At 39.2% G+C, this 23,811-nt stretch overlaps 1 protein-coding gene across 1 annotated transcript in view; it reads left to right on the top strand.

Annotated features, from left to right (window-relative positions):
* ATR (ATR checkpoint kinase) overlaps positions 1-23,811 on the top strand; it is a 125,379-nt gene that overhangs the window by 37,217 nt on the left and 64,351 nt on the right. Inside the window, exons 16-29 of the mRNA XM_089672570.1 lie at positions 328-513; positions 599-691; positions 1,769-1,899; positions 1,985-2,128; positions 2,379-2,472; positions 3,133-3,258; positions 7,549-7,755; positions 9,789-9,902; positions 12,311-12,426; positions 17,015-17,135; positions 18,210-18,347; positions 19,590-19,791; positions 21,687-21,868; positions 23,341-23,505. Of these exons, the coding sequence (XP_089528696.1) occupies positions 328-513; positions 599-691; positions 1,769-1,899; positions 1,985-2,128; positions 2,379-2,472; positions 3,133-3,258; positions 7,549-7,755; positions 9,789-9,902; positions 12,311-12,426; positions 17,015-17,135; positions 18,210-18,347; positions 19,590-19,791; positions 21,687-21,868; positions 23,341-23,505 (2,019 nt within the window). The remainder of the gene's footprint in view (positions 1-327; positions 514-598; positions 692-1,768; positions 1,900-1,984; positions 2,129-2,378; positions 2,473-3,132; positions 3,259-7,548; positions 7,756-9,788; positions 9,903-12,310; positions 12,427-17,014; positions 17,136-18,209; positions 18,348-19,589; positions 19,792-21,686; positions 21,869-23,340; positions 23,506-23,811) is intronic.

The following is a 23,811-nucleotide window of genomic DNA, read 5'->3' on the forward strand; positions in this document are numbered from 1 at the left end:
GATCGGTGTTAATACGGTACACTGTCACTGTACTAATGACACTGGCTGGGAAAGGGTTAACATCCAGGGGCAATCAAAGAGTTAACTCTGTGCCTAACAATGTGTAGTGTGTGTAATATGTGCTTCTTTACCAATAAGTGTGGATAGGTTTTCTCCCAGCTTTGCAGGGAGAAAACATAGCCACATCGATGCTGTCTGTACAGAGCTCTGTTTTGTTAGTACCTGGAATTGCTAGATCACGTATGTTTACGTGATCCAGCACAGCTCATCCATTTATATTTCTATTTTCATACAAGTTGTTTCAGTTTGTGTGTTTTTTGAGAACAGAATGAAACAGAGATTGAACTGGGCAGTTTACTGAGACAGGATTACCAGGGTCTGCACAATGAGCTGTTGCTTCGGCTTGGTGAGCACTATCAGCAAGTCTTCAATGGACTGTCTATTTTGGCATCCTTTGCATCCAATGATGATCCTTACCAAGGACCTAGAAACATCACTAAGCCAGAAATAATGGTAAGAATATACTGAACAGTATTTTTAAAAGACTTGATACTTTGTGTATTTTTCACATTTCAAACTTTATTTTCTTACCCTGTAGGCTGATTACCTACAGCCCAAACTATTAGGAATTCTTGCTTTCTTCAATATGCACTTGCTGAGTTCCAGTATTGGCATTGAAGACAAAAAGATGGTAATTTTACATTGATTGTTGAATATGAAAACCCACCATTTCATATTACTGATATGTGCCTGCTGTACCATGTACTTGTGTGAAAAAGTATTCTGTTCTCTTAGTATTGCTTCCTTTGTGTGAAATACCTAGTGTTCCTGCCTTTCCCTCTGCTTTCCTGTTACAAACTGACCACAGTAAGAAGGAGAACACACCGTGGTCAGCTCTTTAGCTTTGTCCCCCTCTGCACAGCCATTCATTGGGAAGACCAGTGTGTTGCTGTTTTCTCCTCCCTTAGCTCTTATGCAGCTGAGAACAGAGGGAATTTGACCACTTGTAAAAAAAGAAAAAAAACAAAAAGGGAGAAAACGTTATTTATAATTTTTTTTATATCTATACACAAATGTTACGCGTTTTATTTCTATTTTAAACTGAATGGGTTGTTTTACAAAATGAGCATTTACAATCATTTTACTTAACATGCTTATACAGTTCACTGGTTGGAGCTTTCAAACATACTGTTTATTTTACTGTATATTTTAGAAATACCTGCTCGCCAGTATTTTTTTCTTTTTATCAGCAAGCACACGCTATCAGTTTGGCATTTAGCTTTTCAAGTGGATAGCAAACTCAGTGGTACTAGGTAAATATAGTAAATGATAGAGCTATGGCATACATGCCGCATCCTCATCTCATTTAATGTTGTCTATGTCAAAGCTTATTTCAGTTTGTGGGCTATACATGGTATAGTGTTTACTAGACGGATCTGAGCATCATTTGTGATGATTGGGCCATGTAGGTGTCAACTACAAAGACAAAATTACTTCTTCTAGACTTTTGAAGTCTTTATTGTACACTGGGATTTTTAAAGGATTTTGCTATTAAAAAAACAAAACAAAAAACTGTGAAGTGTTTACTACCTATGTCCTCCAAATAAATTTGTCTGAAGTGCATTCTTTGGGTGCTTAGTTCTAAAAAGGATGGGTAAGGCTTTTATCATTTGTTACTCTTGTAAGATAATAAACTGTGTGTGGACCCTTTTTTAAAATCTGCATTAATTACTGTGTGAAATACATATATTCTATTTATGATTATCAGGCTCTGAACAGTTTGGTTTCCCTGATGAAACTAATGGGCCCTAAACATATCAGCTCTGTACGAGTGAAGATGATGACAACTTTAAGGACTGGCCTTCGTTATAAAGAGGAATTTCCAGAACTTTGTTGCAGGTACTTTGTAAATTATGATATTTGTGTTATGTATTCTCTAATCTATAGTTAAAAGGCTTATTCCTTTTTGTGTTGTGTAATTTAGAGCTTGGGACTTGTTTGTCCGATGTCTGGATCAAGCATACCTTGGCCCCCTTCTCAGCCATGTCATAGTTGCTTTGCTGCCTCTGCTACATATCCAACCAAAGGAAACAGTTGATGTGTTCTTTTATCTCATAGTAGAGAACAGGTAGGTTAAAAACGACCTTATTTATATTGGAAGCATTTATGAAGATACATTTTTGTGTATACATGGTCAACTTAAATCTCAAAGTTGGCCAAGAGTCTGGTTAAAAACATTAGAATATATAATTAGAACCTAGAATTTCTTTTAAGTAAGTAAATATGTTTGTATCCGTGAGATATTGTAGTTATGCAAGCTTGTTTTCTCACACCTCAGTTTTGTTAAATACCTTTTATATTATTATTTGATTTAATAGAGATGCTGTCCAAGATTTTCTTCATGAGATATATTTCTTGCCGGATCACCCAGAGCTGAAGCAAATCCAGAAAGTTCTTCAGGAATACAGAAAAGTACGTCCTAAAGTTTTAAATGTAGATACAGCTTGTGCAAGAATTTTAAGGTAGTTGTGGAATGTCCACATCTTGGTAGTTCCAGCAGCAAGGACCGCAGGCTGTCCCTTATCCTCTAAATTGCTGCTGTATTTTAAGTCAAGTATGGTTGGGACCTGCCTTTTATGTTTATGATTGTACTGGGTGAAGTTAAAAGGAACAAAGTAAATTGGCAACCTCTTTGAAACTTTATTTCCTTTAGAGGTTGTTAAGGGTTCTGTGACCTGTGGCTAACTGACCTCCCATTTGATGGTGCCTGCATAGTTTAGGGGAAATTGCCACTTCACAGAGCAGACGCATGAAACCTATAATCTTTTTTGCTGTCTGTAAGCGTGGCATTTTGACTGCCAGTCTAAAGAGGGAATTCTTCCCACTACCACTAAGGGGGGACAGTCTTCCACTAGCCTCCAATGTAAGGTGCATTTTTCTCTCTGACCACTATTGAATAGGTTTAGCAGGGTATCCCTGAACCCTGAAAATTATTTCAAGAGTTCCTCTCACGTAAAATGATTGACAGAGATTACAGTTTGTTGAATAGCAGAATTTTTAATATAAATGATTGGAAGGCTTTGGTATTATAAATTAGATCTGTTATCTTCTGTGTTTTTTGTCTTACTCCAGGAGACAACCAAAAGCACAGGCCTTCAGACAGCATTGCAGTTATCAATAAAAGCCATTCAGCATGAAAATGTTGATGTCCGCATTCATGCTCTCACCAGCTTAAAGGAGACACTTTATAAAAACCAGGTGCCCTGTTTTGTCTTCACTAAAGTTATACTTGTAATTTTTAATTTTACAGAAAACATATTTTATCTTTCTCCTGTGAGACTTTTTAAAATCCATTGTGCACAAGTGTCAACGGGTCACTGGAGCCCCATCATTTTACAGTGTGTTTAGCAGAAAAGCTCAAGCAGACCGACACTGACACATGTAGTTTTAAGCAGTAGCATACGTACTATCCACTTAAATTAGTATAATTTTGGCAAAGCATGGTTAGATATCTAAAGGTTTAAACGAAACGCATTAATTGTGCACTTGATTTACAGCTTCCCTCTCGGCCTATAGCAGATTGACGTGACGCTCCTCCTTATGAGTGGATATCTTATGATATCCTGTCAGAAAGTGGCACTCACGCAGCCATGGGGCTGTGTAGTGGTGCGATCTGTCACCGGCTGTGTCCGCGGAACACAGCTGATGACAGATCACTACACCAGCCCGTTGCCAGTGTCATTTGACCACTGTGACCAATCAGATCACATAACAATTGTATACAAGGGAGGGCTTCTTTTTATGCCATTCATTGTATAAAATTCTGCTGTTAGCTGTGATTGGTCAAAGCAGTCACATAGTACAGATAGGGCCAATCACAGCCCATCTGTATTATGTGATTAGCTTTGTCCAATCACAGCTAATCACAACAAAAGACTGAATCAGTTTCAGTCCGTAACAATGGTTGCTAATATCTATGAAATACATTGGTATTCGCAATCATAATGTGTAAAAAAACAAAAAATCCTGATCACTTGCCCAGAGTAGTACAATGTTACTATGGTAACATTGTATTGCTCTGGTCACAGTGTGTTGAAAAACAAATAGTAAAAAAAGAAAAAAAATATAATATTTTTTTTTCCAGTTTTTTTCTTTTTTTACATACTGTCAGCAGACAGTGTCCCTGATCACCGCCACAGCAGTAATATAATAACGCTGTATTGGACTGGTGACAATATGTAAAAAAAAGTGTGTATGTATGTGTGTGTATATATACAGTTGTGTTCAAAATAATAGCAGTCAGACATCACTAACCTGATCAATCACTGTTTTTGGTAGAAATGATATTTCTACATGGCAAATAATTTACTAGCAGGTGTAGTAGAGTAATAGAAATCCAACAGACCCAACAGTCATGACATGCATGTTGCTGATTCTGTGTAATTGAATCACTAATTGAAAGGGGCATGTTCAAAATAATAGCAGTGTGGAGTTCTATTAGTGAGGTCATTCATTCTTTGAAAAACAGCTGGCAATTATTGCCCTTATTTAAGGAGGGAAGGCAGCAAATGTTGTACTGCTGGTTACAGTGCATTTCTCTCTGAAATTCTGAGGAAAATGGGTCGTTCCAGACATTGTTCAGAAGAACAGCGTACCTTGATTAAAAAGTTGATTGGAGAGGAGAAAACATATAAAGAAGTGCAGAAAATGATAGGCTGCTCAGCTAAAATTATCGCAAATGCTTTAAAATGAAAACCTGAAAGACGTGGAAGAAAGCGAAAAACTACCAATCGAATGGATAGAAGAATAGCCAAAATGGCAAGGACTCAGCCAACAATCAGCTCCAGGAAGATCAAAGAAGGTCTAAAGTTACCTGTGAGTACTGTTACAATTAGAAGACGCCTATGTGAAGCCAAGCTATCTGCAAGAAGCCCCCGCAAAGTCCCACTGTTGAAAAAAAGACGTGCTGAAGAGGTTACAATTTGCCAAAGAGCACATTGACTGGCCTAAAGAGAAATGGTGCAACATTTTGTGGGCTGATGAAAGTAAGATTGTTCTTTTTGGGTCTAGTGGCCGGAGACAGTTTGTCAGACGACCCCCAAACACTGAATTCAAGCCACAGTACACTGTGAAGACAGTGAAGCATGGTTGCGCAAGCATCATGATATGGGGATGTTTCTCATACTACGGTGTTGGGCCTATTTATCGCATACCAGTGATCATGAATCAGTTTGAATACATCAGAATACTTGAAGAGGTTATGCTGAAGAGGAAATGCCCTTGAAATGGGTGTTCCACCAAGACAACGACCCCAAACACACCAGTAAACGTGCAACATCTTGGTTCCAGACCAACAAGATTGACGTTATGGAGTGGCCAGCCCAATCCCCGGATCTTAATCCAATAGAAAACTTGTGGGGTGACATCAAAAATGCAGTTTCTGAGGCAAAACCAAGAAATAGAGAAGAACTGTGGAATGTAGTCCAATCATCCTGGGCTGGAATACCTGTTCACTGGTGCCAGAAGTTGGTTGACTCCATGCAACACAGATGTACAGCAGTTCTCAGAAATAGTGCTTATACAACTAAATAATAATTAAGTGATTCAAAGGAAAGCAAAATCTTCAAACATTTTTCAGTTTATATAGTGAATGTTTGAGTTTGTAAAGAAGAATACAAACACTGCTATTTTTTTGAACAGTCTAATATTCACTTTTCTTCAATTTTTTTAGAGTAACAACACAAATTTGATATATTTTTCTTCATGTTTTGATTTGGAATAGAATGTGTAGTGTTCCCAATGCATTTGTTTGTATGGAAATAAAAGCTATTAGAAGGATTGTGAGCTTTATTCACTTTTTTCAACACACTGCTATTATTTTGAACACAACTGTGTGTGTGTGTGTATATATATATATATATATATATATATGTATGTGTATATATATATATATATATATATATATATTATAGAATTATTTTTTTTTACCTTTTTTTTTTTTTTTTTTGATTTCTTAATTTTCTCAAAAATTGTAACAAAACATTACAACTTCAAAAAACTCATTATGCCTCTTGCTAAATACCTTGCTCTGTCTATCCAAAAATGGGTAATTTCAGAGGTAATGTCAGCGTGACAGCTCGTGAGGAGAGCAATGCCGATAACCGGCATGTCCCTATTTACATGGGATCACAGCTAATCACATGACTGAGCCGCCATCTTCGGTCTTTCCTTTGATCGGTGATCTGCTGTGTGAGGGACACAGTGCACCACCGATCGCCACGCTACTGGAGCTGCGCATGCGCGGTTAGAGTGGGAGGACGTCATATGACGTCTTCCCAGAATGAGAGAACCGCCTTGCGCCAGTCATTGCCTTATATGGCGGGCGGGAGGCGGTTAAAGAAGCTGCAGGAACATCTGGCAAGTACTGGCTGTGTGGTGCACATGACAGCAATCTCCCATATTCTCCATGTCTGGGCTGTGGGGTAGAGTGGCAAGACGGAAGCCTTTTCTTACGAAGAAAAACATCCAAACCCAGATAAATTTAGCAAAAACACATCTGAAGTCTCCCAAAAGCATGTGAGAAAATGTGTTATGGTCTGATGAAACCAAGGTTGAACTTTTTTGGCCATAATTCCAAAAGGTATGTTTGGTGCAAAAACAACACTGCACATCACCAAAAGAACACCATACCCACAGTGAAGCATGGTGGTGGTAGCATCATGCTTTGGGGTTGTTTTTCTTCAGCTGGAACTGGGGCCTTAGTCAAGGTAGAGGGAATTACGAACAGTTCCAAATACCAGTCAGTATTGGCACAAAACCTTTCAGCATGACAACGACCCAAAGCATATATCCAAATCAACAAAGGAATGGCTTCACCAGAAGAATATTAAAGTTTTGGAATACACCAGCCAGTTCCCAGACCTGAATCAGATAACAAATCGGTGGGTTGATCTGAAAAGGGCTGTGCACAGGAGATGCCCTCGCAATCTGACAGATTTGGAGTGTTTTTGCAAGGAAGAGTGGGCAAATATTGCTAAATCAAGATGTGCCGTGCTGATAGACTCATACCCAAAAAGACTGAGTGCTGGAATAAAATCAAAAGGCGCTTCAACAAAGTATTGGTATATGGGTGTTTACTTTTATGCCACCATATTTTTTTAGTTTTTTATTTTTACTTCCCTCCACCCAAAAGATTTCAGTTTGTTGTACAGTTTATAGGTTTCATTAAAGGTGGAAAAAGGTCTGAGATTATTTATCTTTGTCTCCTTTTTTTACATCACAGAAACCTGACATTTTAACAGGGGTGTGTAGACTTTTTATATCCATTGTATATAAATCCTGTATTCTAATAATAATAATAATAATTGAGAGGTAGAATAGGTTGATTGAGTTGGGCCTTCTAAAATGTTGACTAAGTTTACCAACTTACATACATTTATTAGAACAAAGATATCATATAAATAAGCACTGTTGTCAGCTATTGAATATAGTTTGACTGTTGCTCCAGCTCATGTGTGATTGTTATGTCCTAATACTTTTTTCTTTCAGGAAAAACTATTGCAGTATGCAACAGATAGTGAAACTGTGGAGCCAGTTGTTTCACAGCTGGTAACTGTACTGTTAATTGGGTGCCAGGATGCCAGTCCACAAGCAAGACTACTGTGTGGTGAATGCCTTGGACAGCTGGGTGCAATTGATCCTGGAAGGCTGGATTTTTCAACTAGTGATGCACAAGGCAAAGGCGCTACCTTTGTTGTAAGTGACGTATCTTAGAAAATCCAATTCATTTGTTGTGATTAACTGGGATGACCACTTGAATGTACTAGGCATACTTGGTCATTTTTATGCTGTACATTACATTACATTGGGCACAAAAGTGAAAACTATAGAATTAATAGTGCTCTGTTAAAAATGAAGAATTCATTATATGGGTGATCTGAGCTTGTTTTCAGATCACACCCATGTAGCCTCTTTCCCTTGTCGTTAATTGGAAGGGTCAGTGTTTGAACAAAGTTATTGATTGACTGCTTTTACCTGAATATCCATCTCCCAAGCCTTTTGGCAAAGACAACTTAATCAGTACCATTACACTCAATGTGAAACCAGCTGTCAGAGACACTGTTTTCCTTCAGGTCTGATTAACATATTCTGCCCATCAAAGATAGGGGGTGTTCACAGATGGATTCTGACCAGGGGATCCACACAGCAGGTATTTCTCTACAGGGCACCTGCAGAAAAGTAAAGGGGGTCTTGAAAGGCACACACAAGGAAGATCAAAATTCAAGAAAAAATATACTGTACATGGCTTTTCTATTCAGAACACATTTGTTGAGCCTAGAGTTTAGCTTCAATGGTAATCTGCTGTCACTATAGCTTTTACTTGTCTTGGGACGTAAGCACACATTAAGTGGAAAGTGTGGTGTATTTTCAGCAAATGCATATTCTATGTTTTTAGTACAGCAGTAATTTTACATGCTTGTTCTATTTAACGGAGCACAGAGTGCAGCAAAACACTTCTCCAGTTAATTAGGGAAAAGTTTGAACCTCAGCTACAACCATAATCTTGGTGTAATATTTTACAGCCAGCAAGGGACATTACCCCCCGCCACTGCTTGTGGTATTTTTCGGGCTCTTTTTCGGGTTTTATCCTCTGAACCCAGGACTGCGGTAAACGGCCAGGATCAGTGAACAAAGAGTAGATAAAGGAACATCTGTTTCCATCTCCTTTGTGCCGAATGAAGCCGCAAACAATTATGATTTCATCACTTCAGGTTTCAGAGCTATTATTCCCTGGCAGTTACAGCCAGAGAAGCAGCTAATCAAGCATGATCTGTGCTTGCCTACCTGCTTTGGAGTGCAGGGAAGATATTGGGGGGTCTAATAGACCCCTGATGCCTCTATAAAGAGGACCTGTTACCTGACAAATATTATCACATGGGGACTTGTTGGTCCTTTTGTGATAGTAATAAAGTAAAAAAAATGTAAAAAATTTAATAATATAAATATAATTTAAAAAGAAAAAGCTTCACCACTTCCCCCATGCATACACGCAAACGTGGCATGGGTCCCCCATGCATATGTAAACCGCGATTGCACCACACATGTGAGGTGTTGTCGTGAATGTCAGAGTGAGCGCAATAAATCTTACGTAATCATTAATGAATAATTCTACACTGATAGGGCATTTAAAGTATAACCTGAACTATTTTAGGTGCTGTAGATTGTTGACATTTTTCAGGTGCACACAATTTTGAGTCTTTACATGTTTGGTATCTATTTACTTGACGCAACCTCATCTTTTATATTTTACCAAAAATGGGTATTCATGTGCAATACAATTCATTTTAGTGTATTTTTTTCCAGAAAGTTTGTGTTTGATAAATGGCTGAGCAGATATTAAAAAAAGCCATTTTATTTTCCAGGGCCTCTGTTTACAGAAAATAAATGATGGTTGGGGGTTCTAAGTAATTTTCTAGTAAACTAATGCTGATTTTTTTTTTTTGATGTCTGATAATTTTAAAAATTGCTTGCGGTATCAAGTGGTTAATGATCATCTTCCTGTCACGGTGACCTCAAAATACTGTATTATTCTGCAGTCACATGTCACTAGGGCAGGAAGTGAAATCTCCCCAAGGGAGCATGAATGGCAGTAATTATTTAAGAGAAATATCTACTTTTCCTGAATCTATTGAGAACGAAAACAAATTTGGCTTGATTTGGTCTTTAATGGTAGATATTGTGTGACTGCAGGCTGAGTATTAAACCTATTTCCTTTCTTTTTATTTTAGACTGGGGTTGAAGATCCAAATTTTGCTTATGAGCTGCTCTTAGAGTTGACCAGAGCATTTTTGGCTTATGCTGATAATGTCCGTGCTCAGGATTCTGCTGCTTATGCTGTTCAGGTGAACAAAGATCTCTGTGTGTGTTTTGTATGTTGTTTTTTTTATTCTAATATATATTGAAGTGTTACTAAACCCAGGACCCTGCATTCACTATATCTGGTCTCCCACAGTACACAGAACATGGAAATTTAATTATTTATCATCAGTGGTTAGAACAGTCTTGTGACTTCTATGTGTCCAGCAGAGCACCTTAAAGCTTGTCGGAGGAGTTTTCATTCTGCTGTAGGAGGATGCAGGACCCCTGACCTCTGTCTGGACAGTACTGATTGGCCCTGTGCTGATCACATGCACTCTCTCAAGGAAAAAAAAAACTTTCTAACAATACACACCAAACTGAGGTTGTGCAGAATGACTCCACACGATATGTCTTATTAGGAGATGAGAGGGGGGTACTGGAAGAAGGGGAGGATCAACGAAGTCAGGCTCACACAGCGTTTTTACACAATGCAGAGGATTAACCCACTAGGTTCCACAGTGAGTAAAACAAGCATGCTTTAATGCTTTACTGCATATACAGAATTATTTTACTGTTGTGGGTTTAGTAACACTTTAAGCCTGTATCTCTCTAGGCAGTATGGGGCTTCAAGTCTTAGCATACCTTATTTCAATTTACAGGGCATGCTGGGAGGTTAATTTCTCTACTCTTTAAAAGTCATAGCATTGTTTAACTTTTGTATGAAATGGTAAAAGCACAATCTGTATAATAAAATACTACTCTCTGTGTAAATTTTTTTTTTTCTGGCCATGCGCCTGCTGCCAGAGTGCTGCTTCTGCTGTGATTGGACACAGCAGAAGCCGATTAAACAGGTGCCAGCCAATGGATGAGCTTCGGTACCTGTTGATCACTGAGGAGATAACCGAACATAGCTCTGCCTAGCTGTGTTATGACAATGGCGATCTGCTAGATTTTATTCAGGGAATAAAATCTAGCAAGTTGCCTAGTAAAAACAGCACACACACAAACACTGGCTAGTCACACAGTTTAACCCTTTGATTGCCCTAGATGTCTAACCCCTTCCCAGCCAGTGTCAGAAGCTGACAGGGGAGAGACCAGTGTTGTTTATACACAGGTCTCTCCCCCGTTGGTGATACTTGGCTGGGACCCGGTGATTGACAGTCAAGGCTGCAAATGGCGGCACGGGTAGGGTGCGCGCGTCCCCTGCCCAGAACTGCAAAATCAAGTGTGTGTGTGTGTGTGTGTATATATATATATATATATATATATATATATATATATATATATATATACATGATTTTGCACACCCATGCCTCCCTGTAGCAGTATTTCTGCTATAGGGCAACATGGAAGCATTTAATACAGTTACAGTGTATATTTTTAATGTCACTGGTTCCCACAAAGTATCAGTGTCAGACTGTCCGCCGCAATATCGCGGTCCCTCTATAAGTCGCCCATCGCTGCCATTACTAGTATTAAAAAAAAAAAAAAATTCAGTATATGTAATACATTTGTAGATGCTAGAACTTTTGTGCAAACCAATCAAAAGAAGCTTACTGGTATTTTTTTTTTTTTGACCAAAAATATGTAGCAGAATACATTTTGGCCTAAATTTATGAAGAAATAAAATTTTTTAAATTATTTGATTGGATATGCTTTATAGCAGAATTTTTTTTTTTTAAATGTTGGGTTTTTTTTATTTATTGCGCAAAAAATCACCAGAGGTGATCAACTATCACTAAAAGAAAGCTCTATTTGTGGGGAAAACAATTACATAAATTTAATTTATTTACAGAGTTGCATGACTGCACAATTGTCAGTTAAAATAACGCAGCTCCGTATCACAAAAAATTGCCTGGTCATGAAGGGGGGGTAAACTTCCATAGGTCAAATGGTTAATGTGCATTGGGGAGCTAGTCTCAGTAAATTCCCTGCCTGCAAGAGGCTGGCCACCTAAAGCGATACTAAAAGGAAATTTTTTTTTTTAAATAACAAACATGTCATACTTCCTCTCTGCATTGGTTTTGCACAGAGCAACCCTGATCTTCAGGCATTCTTACCCCCTGCTAAGTGCCCCCATTGCAAGCAGCTTGCTATGAGGGTACATGAGCATGCTTGCTCTGAGGCCTGCTCTGTGTGTCCATAGACAGACAGAGCCTGGCTCAGCCCTGCCCCCTGCTCAATCTTCGCTGGTTGTGCTTGATGGCAACGGAGGAGGGAGGGAGACAGCCTGGAGAGCCGCTGCTCCTGTGCACATCACTGAATCAAGATTGAGTTAAGTATTAGAGGGTCTGGGGGGAGCTGCCTACAGAAGGTTTTTTTAATCTTCATACATAAGTACTACTTTAAATTGCTTCTGTCTTGTGGCAGTACCATTTCCCTAGGCACTTGACTTTGCAATAACTGTAAAATATTTTGACTCTACCTTATTTCCTGTTTTGTATTTATGCAGGAGTTGTTATCTATTTATGAATGCAAAGAGGGAAGGCTTGATTGTCCTGGACGGAGGCTTTGGAAGAGATTTCCAGAACATATTCAGGAGATACTGGAACCCCATCTTAATACAAGGTAATGGTCATTTTGTCTTAAAGAAAAACTATAGCTTTCTTAAAGCGGAACTCACTTTGAATCCAATGATGCTCTGTCCCCGGAACTTTCTGCTGGCCGCTGACATCTTCAGGCATGCGCAGGAGTTCCATCAGTTCCGGAATGGCTGAATATGTGCAGTGAGCTGTGCTTGCGCAGGGGCAAACAGGTAGGTAAGTAGCTCTATTTTCATTTGTGTAAGTGTAAGTTTCAAATCTCATAGGACTTTGCTAAAAATAATTGTTGTTTTTTGACAATAAGAATTATTTTCATGGTGTCTGAGCTTTTTGATTTGAGCCTGAAGTCCACTTTTAAATTTTCTGTGCTGTGATAGTTCGACAATAACTCAATGATTCGTATAGTAATGGGAATCCAAAATGGTGGCACTTAGGGTGACAGAGGAGTCTCCCCCTCCTCTAAATACTCCACACTCAGACCAAATGACCATGCAATATAGATGAATCAAAAATTATATATATATTGCATGGTCATTTGGTTTGAGTGTGGAGTATTTAGAGGCGGGGAGACTCTTCTGTCACCCTAAGTGCCACCATTTTGGATTCGCATAATTATACGAATCATTGTCAACCTTTTGGGGATAGTCGATTATAAAGATTGGAGGAGAGGATTGATATTGGCACTGATTGATCTGTCAGCCCACCGGGAGATATCGCTTGAGCCTCTTTAGCCAATCATGAGAGTGGGGGGCAACATTTGCTGGTAAGTGTATACCCCACAGGGGGAACATCATTTTCTTTTCTCACGTGGTGATTTAGTTTGAAGATTTGGAAGAATTGCTTGGTGGATGAGAAGTAGCTTTCGGACTCTCTTTGGACTACACACTCAGTTTTCACTTTTTATGTTCACAATTTTTCACTTATATATTTATGCGGTACTGGATCACTGTTTTGTTTGATAATTTTTGAAGTAGTAGCATTTTTGTATTATCCATTTATTTGTGTACTTATTCATATCTGATCTATTTTTCACTCATTCAGCGCAGTTCTCACACTTTTTTCACATTGTTTGTAGAATGTTGAGGAAAAAAATGGATTTAATCCATTTTGGAATAAGGCTGTAACATAACAAAATGTGGCAAAAGTTAAGTGTTGTGAATACTTTCCGGATGCACTGTACATGTAACTGTTTTGCGAAGCAAGTTAATGGGATTAGTTCCACTTTAATTATTATTGCTTTAAGCTGGTGTTTTGTAAATAAGGTTGCAGGGCTGGCAACTAAGTGGACATTGTATTTTAGGTCTGCTTTGATGTTTATCTCATTTTGAGTATGACATTTCATACATCACAAAACATTAGCACAAGAATAAATATGGTAATTTTCACCATGTAACTGTAGTTTTCAGATTTTATTGGACTTAAAGAAGAAGTAAACACTCCTATCCTTTACATCTAAGGAAGTTGCCATATAGCCTCTGTTAGATCTGTAGTTGCCATAGTGTTGCACTCGACTCCATCCATTTGATGGCTTGACATTTCATTTGAAAGCTAACATATGCACACTTCTGACTGTAAGGTTTCATTCACACGTTGCGGCTAGGGGCAGTAAAACCAGGCAGTTGAGCCCACCAAAAGCCTGTCTGAACCTGGGCATGCAACCATATAGAATTATACACATTCTGTGCCATGATACTGTGATTTGTAGCTGAAGCAAAAATTGCACATCACATCACATCACATTCCGAGGGTGTTGCTGTCTCAGAATGCAACCATTGGTGGGACCACCCATGGATCTGCTTTGCAACCACACACAATGCAGGGTTAAATCAAGGAGACATAAAGCCTCCTCACCGCCCGACAAATGCAACTGTTTTGAGAAACTGTTAAATTGGTGAGTTTAGCTCTACTTTAAAGTAAAGTGGAACTAACGGTTGGGATACTCACCTTTCCAGTGGTCCCTTGCATCTTCTACTGTGTGCCGGTTTTCAGGCCTCTTCATTGGTTGGCGCAGGATGACATCAAACCTGTGCATACACAGGGAGCTGGTCATCCCTGGCACACAGGATTGGGCCAGCTGCTGTAAGCTGAGCTCTGCATGCGCAGCTTATATTGCATTCTGGGGATCTCTGTGATCAGGCAGGTAGGTATGTTTTATTGCAGAAGAGACATTGTATGTGTCTTCTGCAATAAAAGCCTGGCTACTCACTTCGAGTTGCAACTGATCTTTAGTTCCACCTTACATCAACTGTCACTATTTAAACAAAATAAATATTCCTACCCTGATGTGTTAAGCAGAACTATACTCACCTTGGCTTCCGTTATGTGGCATCCCTGAGCTCCCTGCTCGGCCACTGACATCTTCAAACAGCTGGCTTCTGGGTCTCGATTGCCGGCCACTTTCATTGGTCAGGTGGGGATGATGTCACTCCCATGAATTTGTACAGTGAGCCAACAGGCAGGTAGGTAACTTTTTAATGCAGAAGAGACAAAGCATGTCTTTTCTGCATTCAGATTCCTGCCTGTAAACCCATTTTGAATTTTGGCCCAAAGTTCTACTTTAGGTTTGTGGATTCAGTTTCATGTCTGGTATAACCACTTTTGACTGCAGCATTTCTTCATGATTCTGTTTTGCATGACACTGTGTTAGAGGTGTAGTGTGCCCCTAACTTGTCCTAGTTCCCCATTCATTTTTGGGAATGCTTTTGAATTATGTGCAGCTATCTTCAGGTGATTGAACACTGGTGTAGAAAAAAAAAAAAATAAGCATTGTGGGGATTCCCCCCAATATAACCACTCCGATTCCCATTTAGTCTCAGTTTTTTGCTAGTGTTTTGGGGTGACTAAGAATGGCTCACCTCTCACCTAGAGAGGTTTTTTTTTTCCTAAGATGAACCTCCTATTAAAATTCTGGCTGAACCATAGCCACCCTGACTCTTTCTGCAGCTTCCTGATTGGGTGACTCTTTGGCTTAGCCTTGGGGAATCCAGACCCCGCTCGGATGGAGTTGTGGAGCAAGCCTTTAATGTTGCTTCAAGCAATGGATCCTGCATGGGCACTCGCCTTTGCATTGCTTTGAGTTAGCCGCAGTTTGCTATACAGGTTCAAGGCCATTGCCTGTTGCCAGTTAAACCTTGCTCTTCAAGACCCCTTCCTGAGTATGCTCACAGTGTGTGTGTGTGTGGGGGGGGGGGGGGGGGAAGCTAGGATGGAGTTTAATCCCTTGTTTCCTCTCTGTAAGTGAAGGGCTTACGCCTTTTCTTTCTGCTTTTAGGAGTTGCTGCTCATATGCTTTGGTCACGCGCACTGAGATGCGCACTTTAAGGTGTGTGTGCAGGGTGTTGCACACATGTCTCCTTTTTACATTCCTCTGTTACTCTGTGGGTCCTTAACCCGGTTCTCTTGACCCCTCAGAATCTATTAGAGATTCTCTTGTTTGACCTCACTCACAATATGGCCTTTCTCATTGCACAAAGGGTTAGTGCTTTGTTCTGTAAAGAGCCTTTCCTATTGTAATGCAAGGGCAAGGTTGTCCTGAGATCTAAACCTCTTTTCTTCCAAAGGTGGTTTCTTCCTTTCACTTCAACCAAGACATTGTTCTTCCCTCCTTATGTTCTGAGCCAGAACATACCAAGTAAAATTTCTCTCCCCTGTTTTGACCTGGCATGTGCTGTGAGGTCTATGTGACTGCTACATCCTCCTTTAGGCAATCAGATGTGTCCTTTGTGCTTCCCAAAGGGTTTTTGAAGGGGCTTGCTTTTGTTATTGCTAAGTGGATTAGAAAAGTCCTCAGTCAAGCCTATGGTCTAATGGATAGGGTCCTTCTTTACCCTGGTATGGTGCTCTCTACCAGATCTGTTAGTTAATACCCTGTTAATCTGTTAATGGACTTCTCAACATCCGGCGTCTGTTTCTCATAAGGTTTACTAGGTGGATCTTCAAGCCTTTTCTGCCTCCCTGCTTGACCCGTTTGTTATTTGGACCTGTTTGCTTTAATGTTCTTTATTGCCTACCCCTGAGTTACCCTAGGTTCACACCTAAGCAATTTCTGCAGTATTCTACGTTTTGCAGAAACACAGTACAGTCCATTTAACATGATTTCTTACGGGGCATGTTCCCACTTGTGCGTTTTCACCCGGTGTGTTTTTTGGAAAGGGGTCAGGGACTTTTTTGAACACAAAAAAAAGCTGTGTTTTTGTCTCTATAGACTTCAAAAGAAAAGCTGCAGAGAAGCATGTATTGCATTTTTTTCTGTGTTTTTGCAGCGTTAAATCTACCTAGCAACAAGAAAAAAAAAGAGCAAAACGTGGCAAAAACGCAATGCAGAAACGGCTCAAACACAACCTGCATAGGTGTGAATCTAGCCTTAAACTGCTTTTTGGCTTTGTATAACCCATGGTTAAAAACTAAAGTTTTTTTCTGTACTGTATTTATCTTCCTATTACAAAACTGAGGGTATCCGGGAGTAGGAGGGGTTAAATGTCCCTACAGTTTTTTTTTCTAATTATTGTTCAAAGTGTCCGATCACTTGAAGGTAGCTGCATGTATACTCTGTACTGTAAAAAAAAAAAAAAAAAACAGATTTGTAAGTCAAAATGTATTTTTTATTTCATTAGGTACAAGAGTTCCCGTAAGGCTATAAACTGGACTAGAATAAAGAAACCCATTTACCTAAGTAAGCTGGGTGATAACTTTGCAGACTGGTCTGCATCCTGGGCTGGATACTTGATAACAAAGGTAAGACAGAGTTGAACTGTGTGTTGGTATTTTTTGTAAACACTTTTTAAATAAAATGTCAAATCAAAACTGTGTTTTAAATAGTTAAAGCTGAAGTTTAGACATAACGAAACTATTCTCTGTAGCTTTGGTGAGCTAACTTATCTGTAATAAAGTTTGCCCCATGTCATGCAGGTAGCTGGATCCTGTAGAAATGTGTGCATGGATGCCCTATCATCTTCCTGCTGCTAAAATTTGGTGCTGCTGGGGTTAAAAGCTTTGGGTCTTCTGTGAAGCTTTTGGACTGCCACAGAGATGCTGCTGTATCTTCACAAAGGCAGCTGCCCTCACTGCAGCCAAATACTGCGGGAGAAATGTTCATGCATGTGCTGGGAAGCAAATTAAAATGGCTGTAAAGGCACAAGGTTTTTTAGCTTCATACATTCTATGCATGAAGGTGAAAAACCTTTTTCACTTAGCAGCCCCCCTTAAACTTACCTGAGCCGCATTGCCTTCCAGCAATGTACATGCGAGCCTCAGTTCTTTGGGGACTTTCACTCCCCATTGGCTCCCACTACTGTCAATCACAGCCAGTAAACCAATGAGGAGAGAGAGGGGGTAGGGCCTGGGTCAAAGTTCTGTGTGTAGATGGACACTTGGCAGGAGAAAGGGGCCAAGAGCGCCGGTGAGGGGACCCCAGAAAAGGAGGAGTGGGGCTTCTCTGTGCAAAACCACTGCACAGAGCAGGTAAATATAACATGTATGCTGTTTAAAAAAAATGCCTTGAATATCATTTTAACTTCTTGTAGCAGTAAGTTTGTTTTGCTTTCTGCACAGTATTTAGTGTATATAGTTGCCTTTATTTAAAAATTCAATTGGGTTTTACCTTGGTGCAACATTTTGACAAGAGAATATTCTATTCATCTTTAAATATTTACCATGTGTTCTGAGTTTTGTAGCTTATACTAAAAGCTGGTTTGAAGCTACTATGAACCTGAAGCCAGTATGACATGCACACTTTCACATTGTCATTTTTTTTTTGTTTTTTTTATTACCTAAACTTATTTTTCCTTTTTCTAAAATTGTGGTCGTTAGGTCAGGCATGAGCTTGCTAGGAAGGTCTTCAGCTGCTGCAGTATCATGATGAAACATGACTTCAAAGTGACCATATATCTTTTACCGCATATTTTGGTTTATGCATTGCTTGGATGTACCAAAGAAGATCAACAAGAGGTAATACAGTCTTAATATTCTTCAGGAATTTTATAGTATTTTTATAGGTACTGAAATATTATTCAGAAAAGGGGATTAAGGATGGATAAGATTAATAGCTTTTAAATTTAAGTAAGTGGTAAGTGTTCTATTTAGTCAACTCAGTGTTTACTTTAGGATCACCACAAAAGATATGGAAGACTTCTTTACTTTAAAGAGGTATGCGCTGTGTGGGCTTTTGACATAATATGCTGCATACTTGCACATTACTGCACACCTAGCTTAAAAGTATGCGCTTCTCCAAGGCTCTATGATTCAGGCTTTGCTCTGTGCTGTCTCTTACAGCCTCCATCTCTGCCGATGCTACCGTTTGCAGTCATGGGGCAGCCACTGATGATGTAGCTTCTGAGCATGCGCACATGATCCATTCCCATAATCTTACCCCTTCCAGAAATGAAATGATAGTGTAAACTGGGCTGTGCATGCATCATACAGTGTACACAAAAGATAAAATTCCTACCCTCTTTCATTTTTTTTTTTTTTGAGTTTTAATTCTTCCTTAAAAACTTGGAAGTGTTTCTAGCTGACTCAAAGGGATGGATGTGCTTCTAAGTGCACAGATATAACTGGCTAATAATATTTGTAAGGCATAACATTGCAGAATGTGGATCCATGGATCTACCTGATTTCCTTTAGGGGTCAAAAAAAACTTTTCCCCTTTTTGGAGCAATTTGATTCATAAGGGATTTCAGACCAATAGCAGATCAACATTTAAAATCTTTTGCGCTCTTTTTTGTCTCCCTTCAAACAGTGATTGACATGTTGGAAGAAAGCAGAGGCAGGCATATGATTCTAGAACAGGAGGCATACCTCCCTTTTTCTGTTCCATCCCTGGGAAAAAAGATGGAAATGTTTGCATCTCTTGATTGTCAAGAATGCCCTGTCAGGGGGCTTTATATTGGACTTTCAGTCCTAAACATTTCCTTTTAAACCTCTAATTTTTGTCTTAGTCTGGAATGCCATAGCATTGGCAGCATACAGTATACCATCACTGTATATTCTGTACATAGCATGAAAAAGTTCAAAACCAGAACAAGTGATTGTAGGGTCCATTTCTTTTAAAATTAAAAGAAAGAGCTAACAAGCCTGCCCATCAATTACCACATTGCTAGTTATATGATTGTGAAATTCACTTTTTGTGATTTTAAAAATGTGATTTTTTTTTTTCCATTTACTGTAGATATTTTGTACAATGTATTTCAGATTCATGCTGAGATTATGGCAGTGTTGAAACATGAAGATTCCTGGGCCCGGCGATTACAGGACAATGCCTCTGATCTTAGCCAGCTCAGCACACAGACAGTGTTTTCAATGCTGGATCACCTGACTCAGTGGTCAAGAGAAAAATTTCAGTCACTTCAGGCTGAGACCAGTACTAAATCAGGAGGCCGTGGAGAAGTTAGGGGTTAGTGTGTATTTGTCTGCTAGAGCTGGTGTAGGCAAAGAGAGACAATGTTGTGTTGAGCGTTTTCATTTTATATTTGGTACTGTCTTCATTTTTTAATTCAATTTTTTTTCTTGCTTTTGTTGTACTTTACAGTTGTTAATATTAACGTGGACTTTGAATCAAGTGTTCGAAATTTTTTTCTTTTTTTTTTTTACAAGCTAGTAATACAGTGCATATGGATGCCATGCTCTCCTTAAAAAAAATAAACATTAGGAGTAAAGTGTAAAAATATAGTGGCTACACATCCCAGCTTCTGTCCTTGGTGCCAAGGTGAGGGTGATGTCATGGGTCTTCTGGCAAGATGCTGACAAATCTGAGGATCCCAAATCATGCAAGATGCTTCAGTGCTGTGCTTCAGCTGAAAGGTCCAGTCAGTCAAAACCTATTAGAAGGTTTAGAGCAGCCTTTCCCAACTAGGGTTCTTCCAGAGCTTGCTAGGGGCTCTTTGAGCAATGAGCAATTTCTGCTTCTTAGCTAAAAAGATCAATGCTGTCAGTGGTTACTTATCTAACTGAAAGTGGGGATTCTTCACAAAGACCCTTTGATGTTAATCACAGCCAGTGAGCCAATGAAGGGAGAGCGGGGAAGCAGTCTGAGCTGTGGCTCTGTGTGCATGGATCCATAGAGCAGAGCTAGGGAGTGAGCACGCAGCAGTGCCTCCATAGCAAGCGGCTTGTGACTGGTGGCACGGGTGAAGGGGTAGGAGCAAGGAGCACAAGCAGGGGACCAGAGAAGGAGGAAATTGGAGCATAGCAAGTAAATATGACAAGTTTTTGTTATTTTTAAAAAATAAAATGAACCTTTTAATTCACTTTAAAGTTTTCTCTTTTAGTTTTGGATAGAGTGGGGATGGGGGGATGGTTTACATGGCTTTTTTTTTTTTTTGCGGTTTTCCTGCTGAGAAGGTTTACTTTCCGTGTATTTCTTGGTGACCATTGTCTCCTGGATGGAAAGCAAGGGAAATCCAAAATTTTAGGTTGTCGCCAGAACTAGAATAGAGGAAAAGTCTTCCAGCAGGGTCACTTTTTCTGGGGACAGCAGAGAAGGGGGGTTCCTCATTTTGGAATATTTTCTCTCATTTTCTTGTCTTTAGGATAGGAAGTAATGGGGACTCTCCCCAATGACACACATGGGGAAATAAATTACTATTCCTCTATTCCATCCAAAATAGAACACATTTTATTTAGATATACGTATATAATACCTAGCAAAAATTTAAGGTTTTTTTCACCTATCTTTAATTGATCAAGTGAAAACGGACAGCAAAATATACTCGCCTCTTATTAGTTTTTCCCCACAATTTGTAATATATTTTAATTTCTGTACATTTTACACACATTAGATTTAGCACATAGAATGCCTAAGAATGGTAATGCTCATCTTTACTGTTGTTACTTGGCATGGGAGCTTCTGCTAGTACCTGAAAATAATCACATAACTGAGTTTATTTCTTGTGTGAAAAATTGCTGTATCTAGTGAGAGATATTAGGCTTTCGAACGAGAAAAACATTTTTTAAATATTGCACTACTATCCACTGCAGTAGCCTAAGTTTTCTGCTATGGAAAAGCAGTATCTTTATTGGATATTGGATCTCCTAAAGAACAAATAACTAGGGAAAAGAATATTTTCTATATAGATTTGGGGTACAGGAAGGAATGACAGTTATCTGGTACAAAAGTATTTACCACTTGCAATGGGTGAACAGACCATGACACTGGAGAAGCCAGAAATGAGAACTTCACATGTAGGGCCTTTTTTTTTTTTCTTTTTTTTTTTTTGCTTTGGTTGCTTTGTTGCCTCAGTTTTATGTAGTATTTTTTTGTATTACATTGTTGTTTTCCTGTTTTATTAGTTGTCTCTCAGGAGGACATTGTACAGTACCAAAATGTGACAAAGTTTTTAGAGCTTATACCGCAAGATACTCTAGCTGTAGCTTCATTTCGTTCCAAAGCATACACCAGAGCTGTTATGCATTTTGAATCCTTTATCATGGAGAAAAAACAAGAAATCCAGGAGCACCTTGGATTTTTGCAGGTGAGAAAATGTTCACTGCTAAGAAAACTTACTGCTTGTCAGTTTCTTGTAAGTTTTTTCCCCCAGATATAGCATTGGCACTAGGTTCTGCCTTGAAGAGTTGTATTACTAGTGCAATGTTCAGTTTTTCACTGTGCTCGTGTATATTTTCTTAGGCTTCTTTAGGTTACACACAAGCACACTGCTTATTAGAAGTTTGCTTATGCTTGAGTGCAGTTGCATTCATTTCATTCTATCTACTATTTGCTTATATGGCAACATAGAGACTACTAAGGCGTAAAGATATTATATGGTTTGCCCCTCTTTTGATTGAGGGCACTGCTTATACAATGCAAACTCTATTGTATCAGTGGTGACCTACAGTGGGGTTGATTGTTAAAGGCAAATTGACTGTTCGCTTTGGAAGAGCAGTTGCATTCTGCAAGGGAATTTTTTTCAGAGTTTAGTAAATGAGGGGAAACGCCGCTGACTTCCATCATCCAGTCATGTGCAAGCAAAAAAAGTTTTTTTTTTTTTTTTTTTTTTTCCAAGTGTTTGGGTATTCTTTGCCAAGTGAAGCTTCACCTTCTTTACTAAACTCTGGAGCAAGTTTCCTTGCAGAGTGCAACAGCACTTGCAAAGTGAACAGTCTATTTGCCTTCAGTAAATCAACCCAAATATGTTGGGATACAGGAAGAGCAGATGCACGAATGCAAAGAAAGCCACATTACATGCAAAGTAATGCATGTGTAGCCTTAATTAGAAGCACATTGGCTCTGATCTGAATTAATTCATATGTTTTGATTTTAAGTACAGTTTTTGTATATTTACATATTTTGTGCTTAGTGTGTCACAACGGCATTATTTGTCACAAGCTGGAGCCTGCATCAGTGGCTTTAAGATAGCAGACCTAAAATCTATAATTATAGTTACAGTGGGTTGCACCAATACTGTTTTTTTTTGCAAGTACCAATACTTTTGCTCAAGTACTTGCTGATACCAATTACTGATACCTTTGCTGTGCAATTTGAGCCCATAGAAAACAAATAGGCTCAAATTGAACTGCAAAGAATCTCATGTGATTTGAATAGGAATGCAGTGCGATTCCTGTCCGAATCACATGTAGTTTCCCTGTGGATACAAAATGAATGGCTCAGATCACATTGCACATCACACTGCACCCACAGGGAAACCACATGTGATTCGGGCCAGAATCACACCACATTCCTGTTCAAATCACATCCTTTTCAATGCGATTTGAGCCCATTCCTTTTGTATGGGCTCAGATCACACCGCAAAGTTATCGGTTTCAGGTATCTGAGCATTTGCACAAGTACGTACGAGTACTCGTGCAAATGCTTGGTATCGGCACTGCTATTGGTATTGGTGCAACCCTAATTTACAGTAATCCAAACTGAACATCGATGCTTTATGAAATGTTATTTTACAGACTAGTAATATACTGCATATATGTGCCATATTTTTCCCATAAGAAACTGTATGCTGCTATGCATGAACCTGATGGCGTAGCTGGGGTCAGTGCCATTCGTAAGAGAGAAGCAACTCTGAAGGAACAGATACTGGAGCATGAAAGTATTGGTTTGTTGAGAGATGCCACAGCCTGCTATGACCGAGCAATCCAGCTGAAACCTGAAGAGGTAATTCCAGTCCAAAGGTTACCTGTCAAACAGAGCAATATTTTGCACACTTTAACATTGAAGTATGTTCCTTTGATGGAAATCAATCAAACAATCGACTTCTGTGGAGCAGGGATGGCCACATGCTGCTTGGAATTCAGCTAGTCCCTGTTGAACCAGCTGAATTTTGTCAATGTATGGCAAGCTTAAGAATACCAGTTGCTTTGCTATATCTGGCTTTAATAAATGAGTCATTGACCTGAAACAAACATCCAGAAAAGAAAGAGTGAAGTTAGAAGGCCTGCAGATCTAATCCAGGTCAGTGAC

The sequence above is a fragment of the Staurois parvus genome, unplaced genomic scaffold (assembly GCF_062004578.1).
Source record: "Staurois parvus isolate SC_StPar_1 unplaced genomic scaffold, SC_StPar_1.0 ptg000131l, whole genome shotgun sequence".
Classification (NCBI taxonomy): Eukaryota; Metazoa; Chordata; class Amphibia; order Anura; family Ranidae; genus Staurois; species Staurois parvus.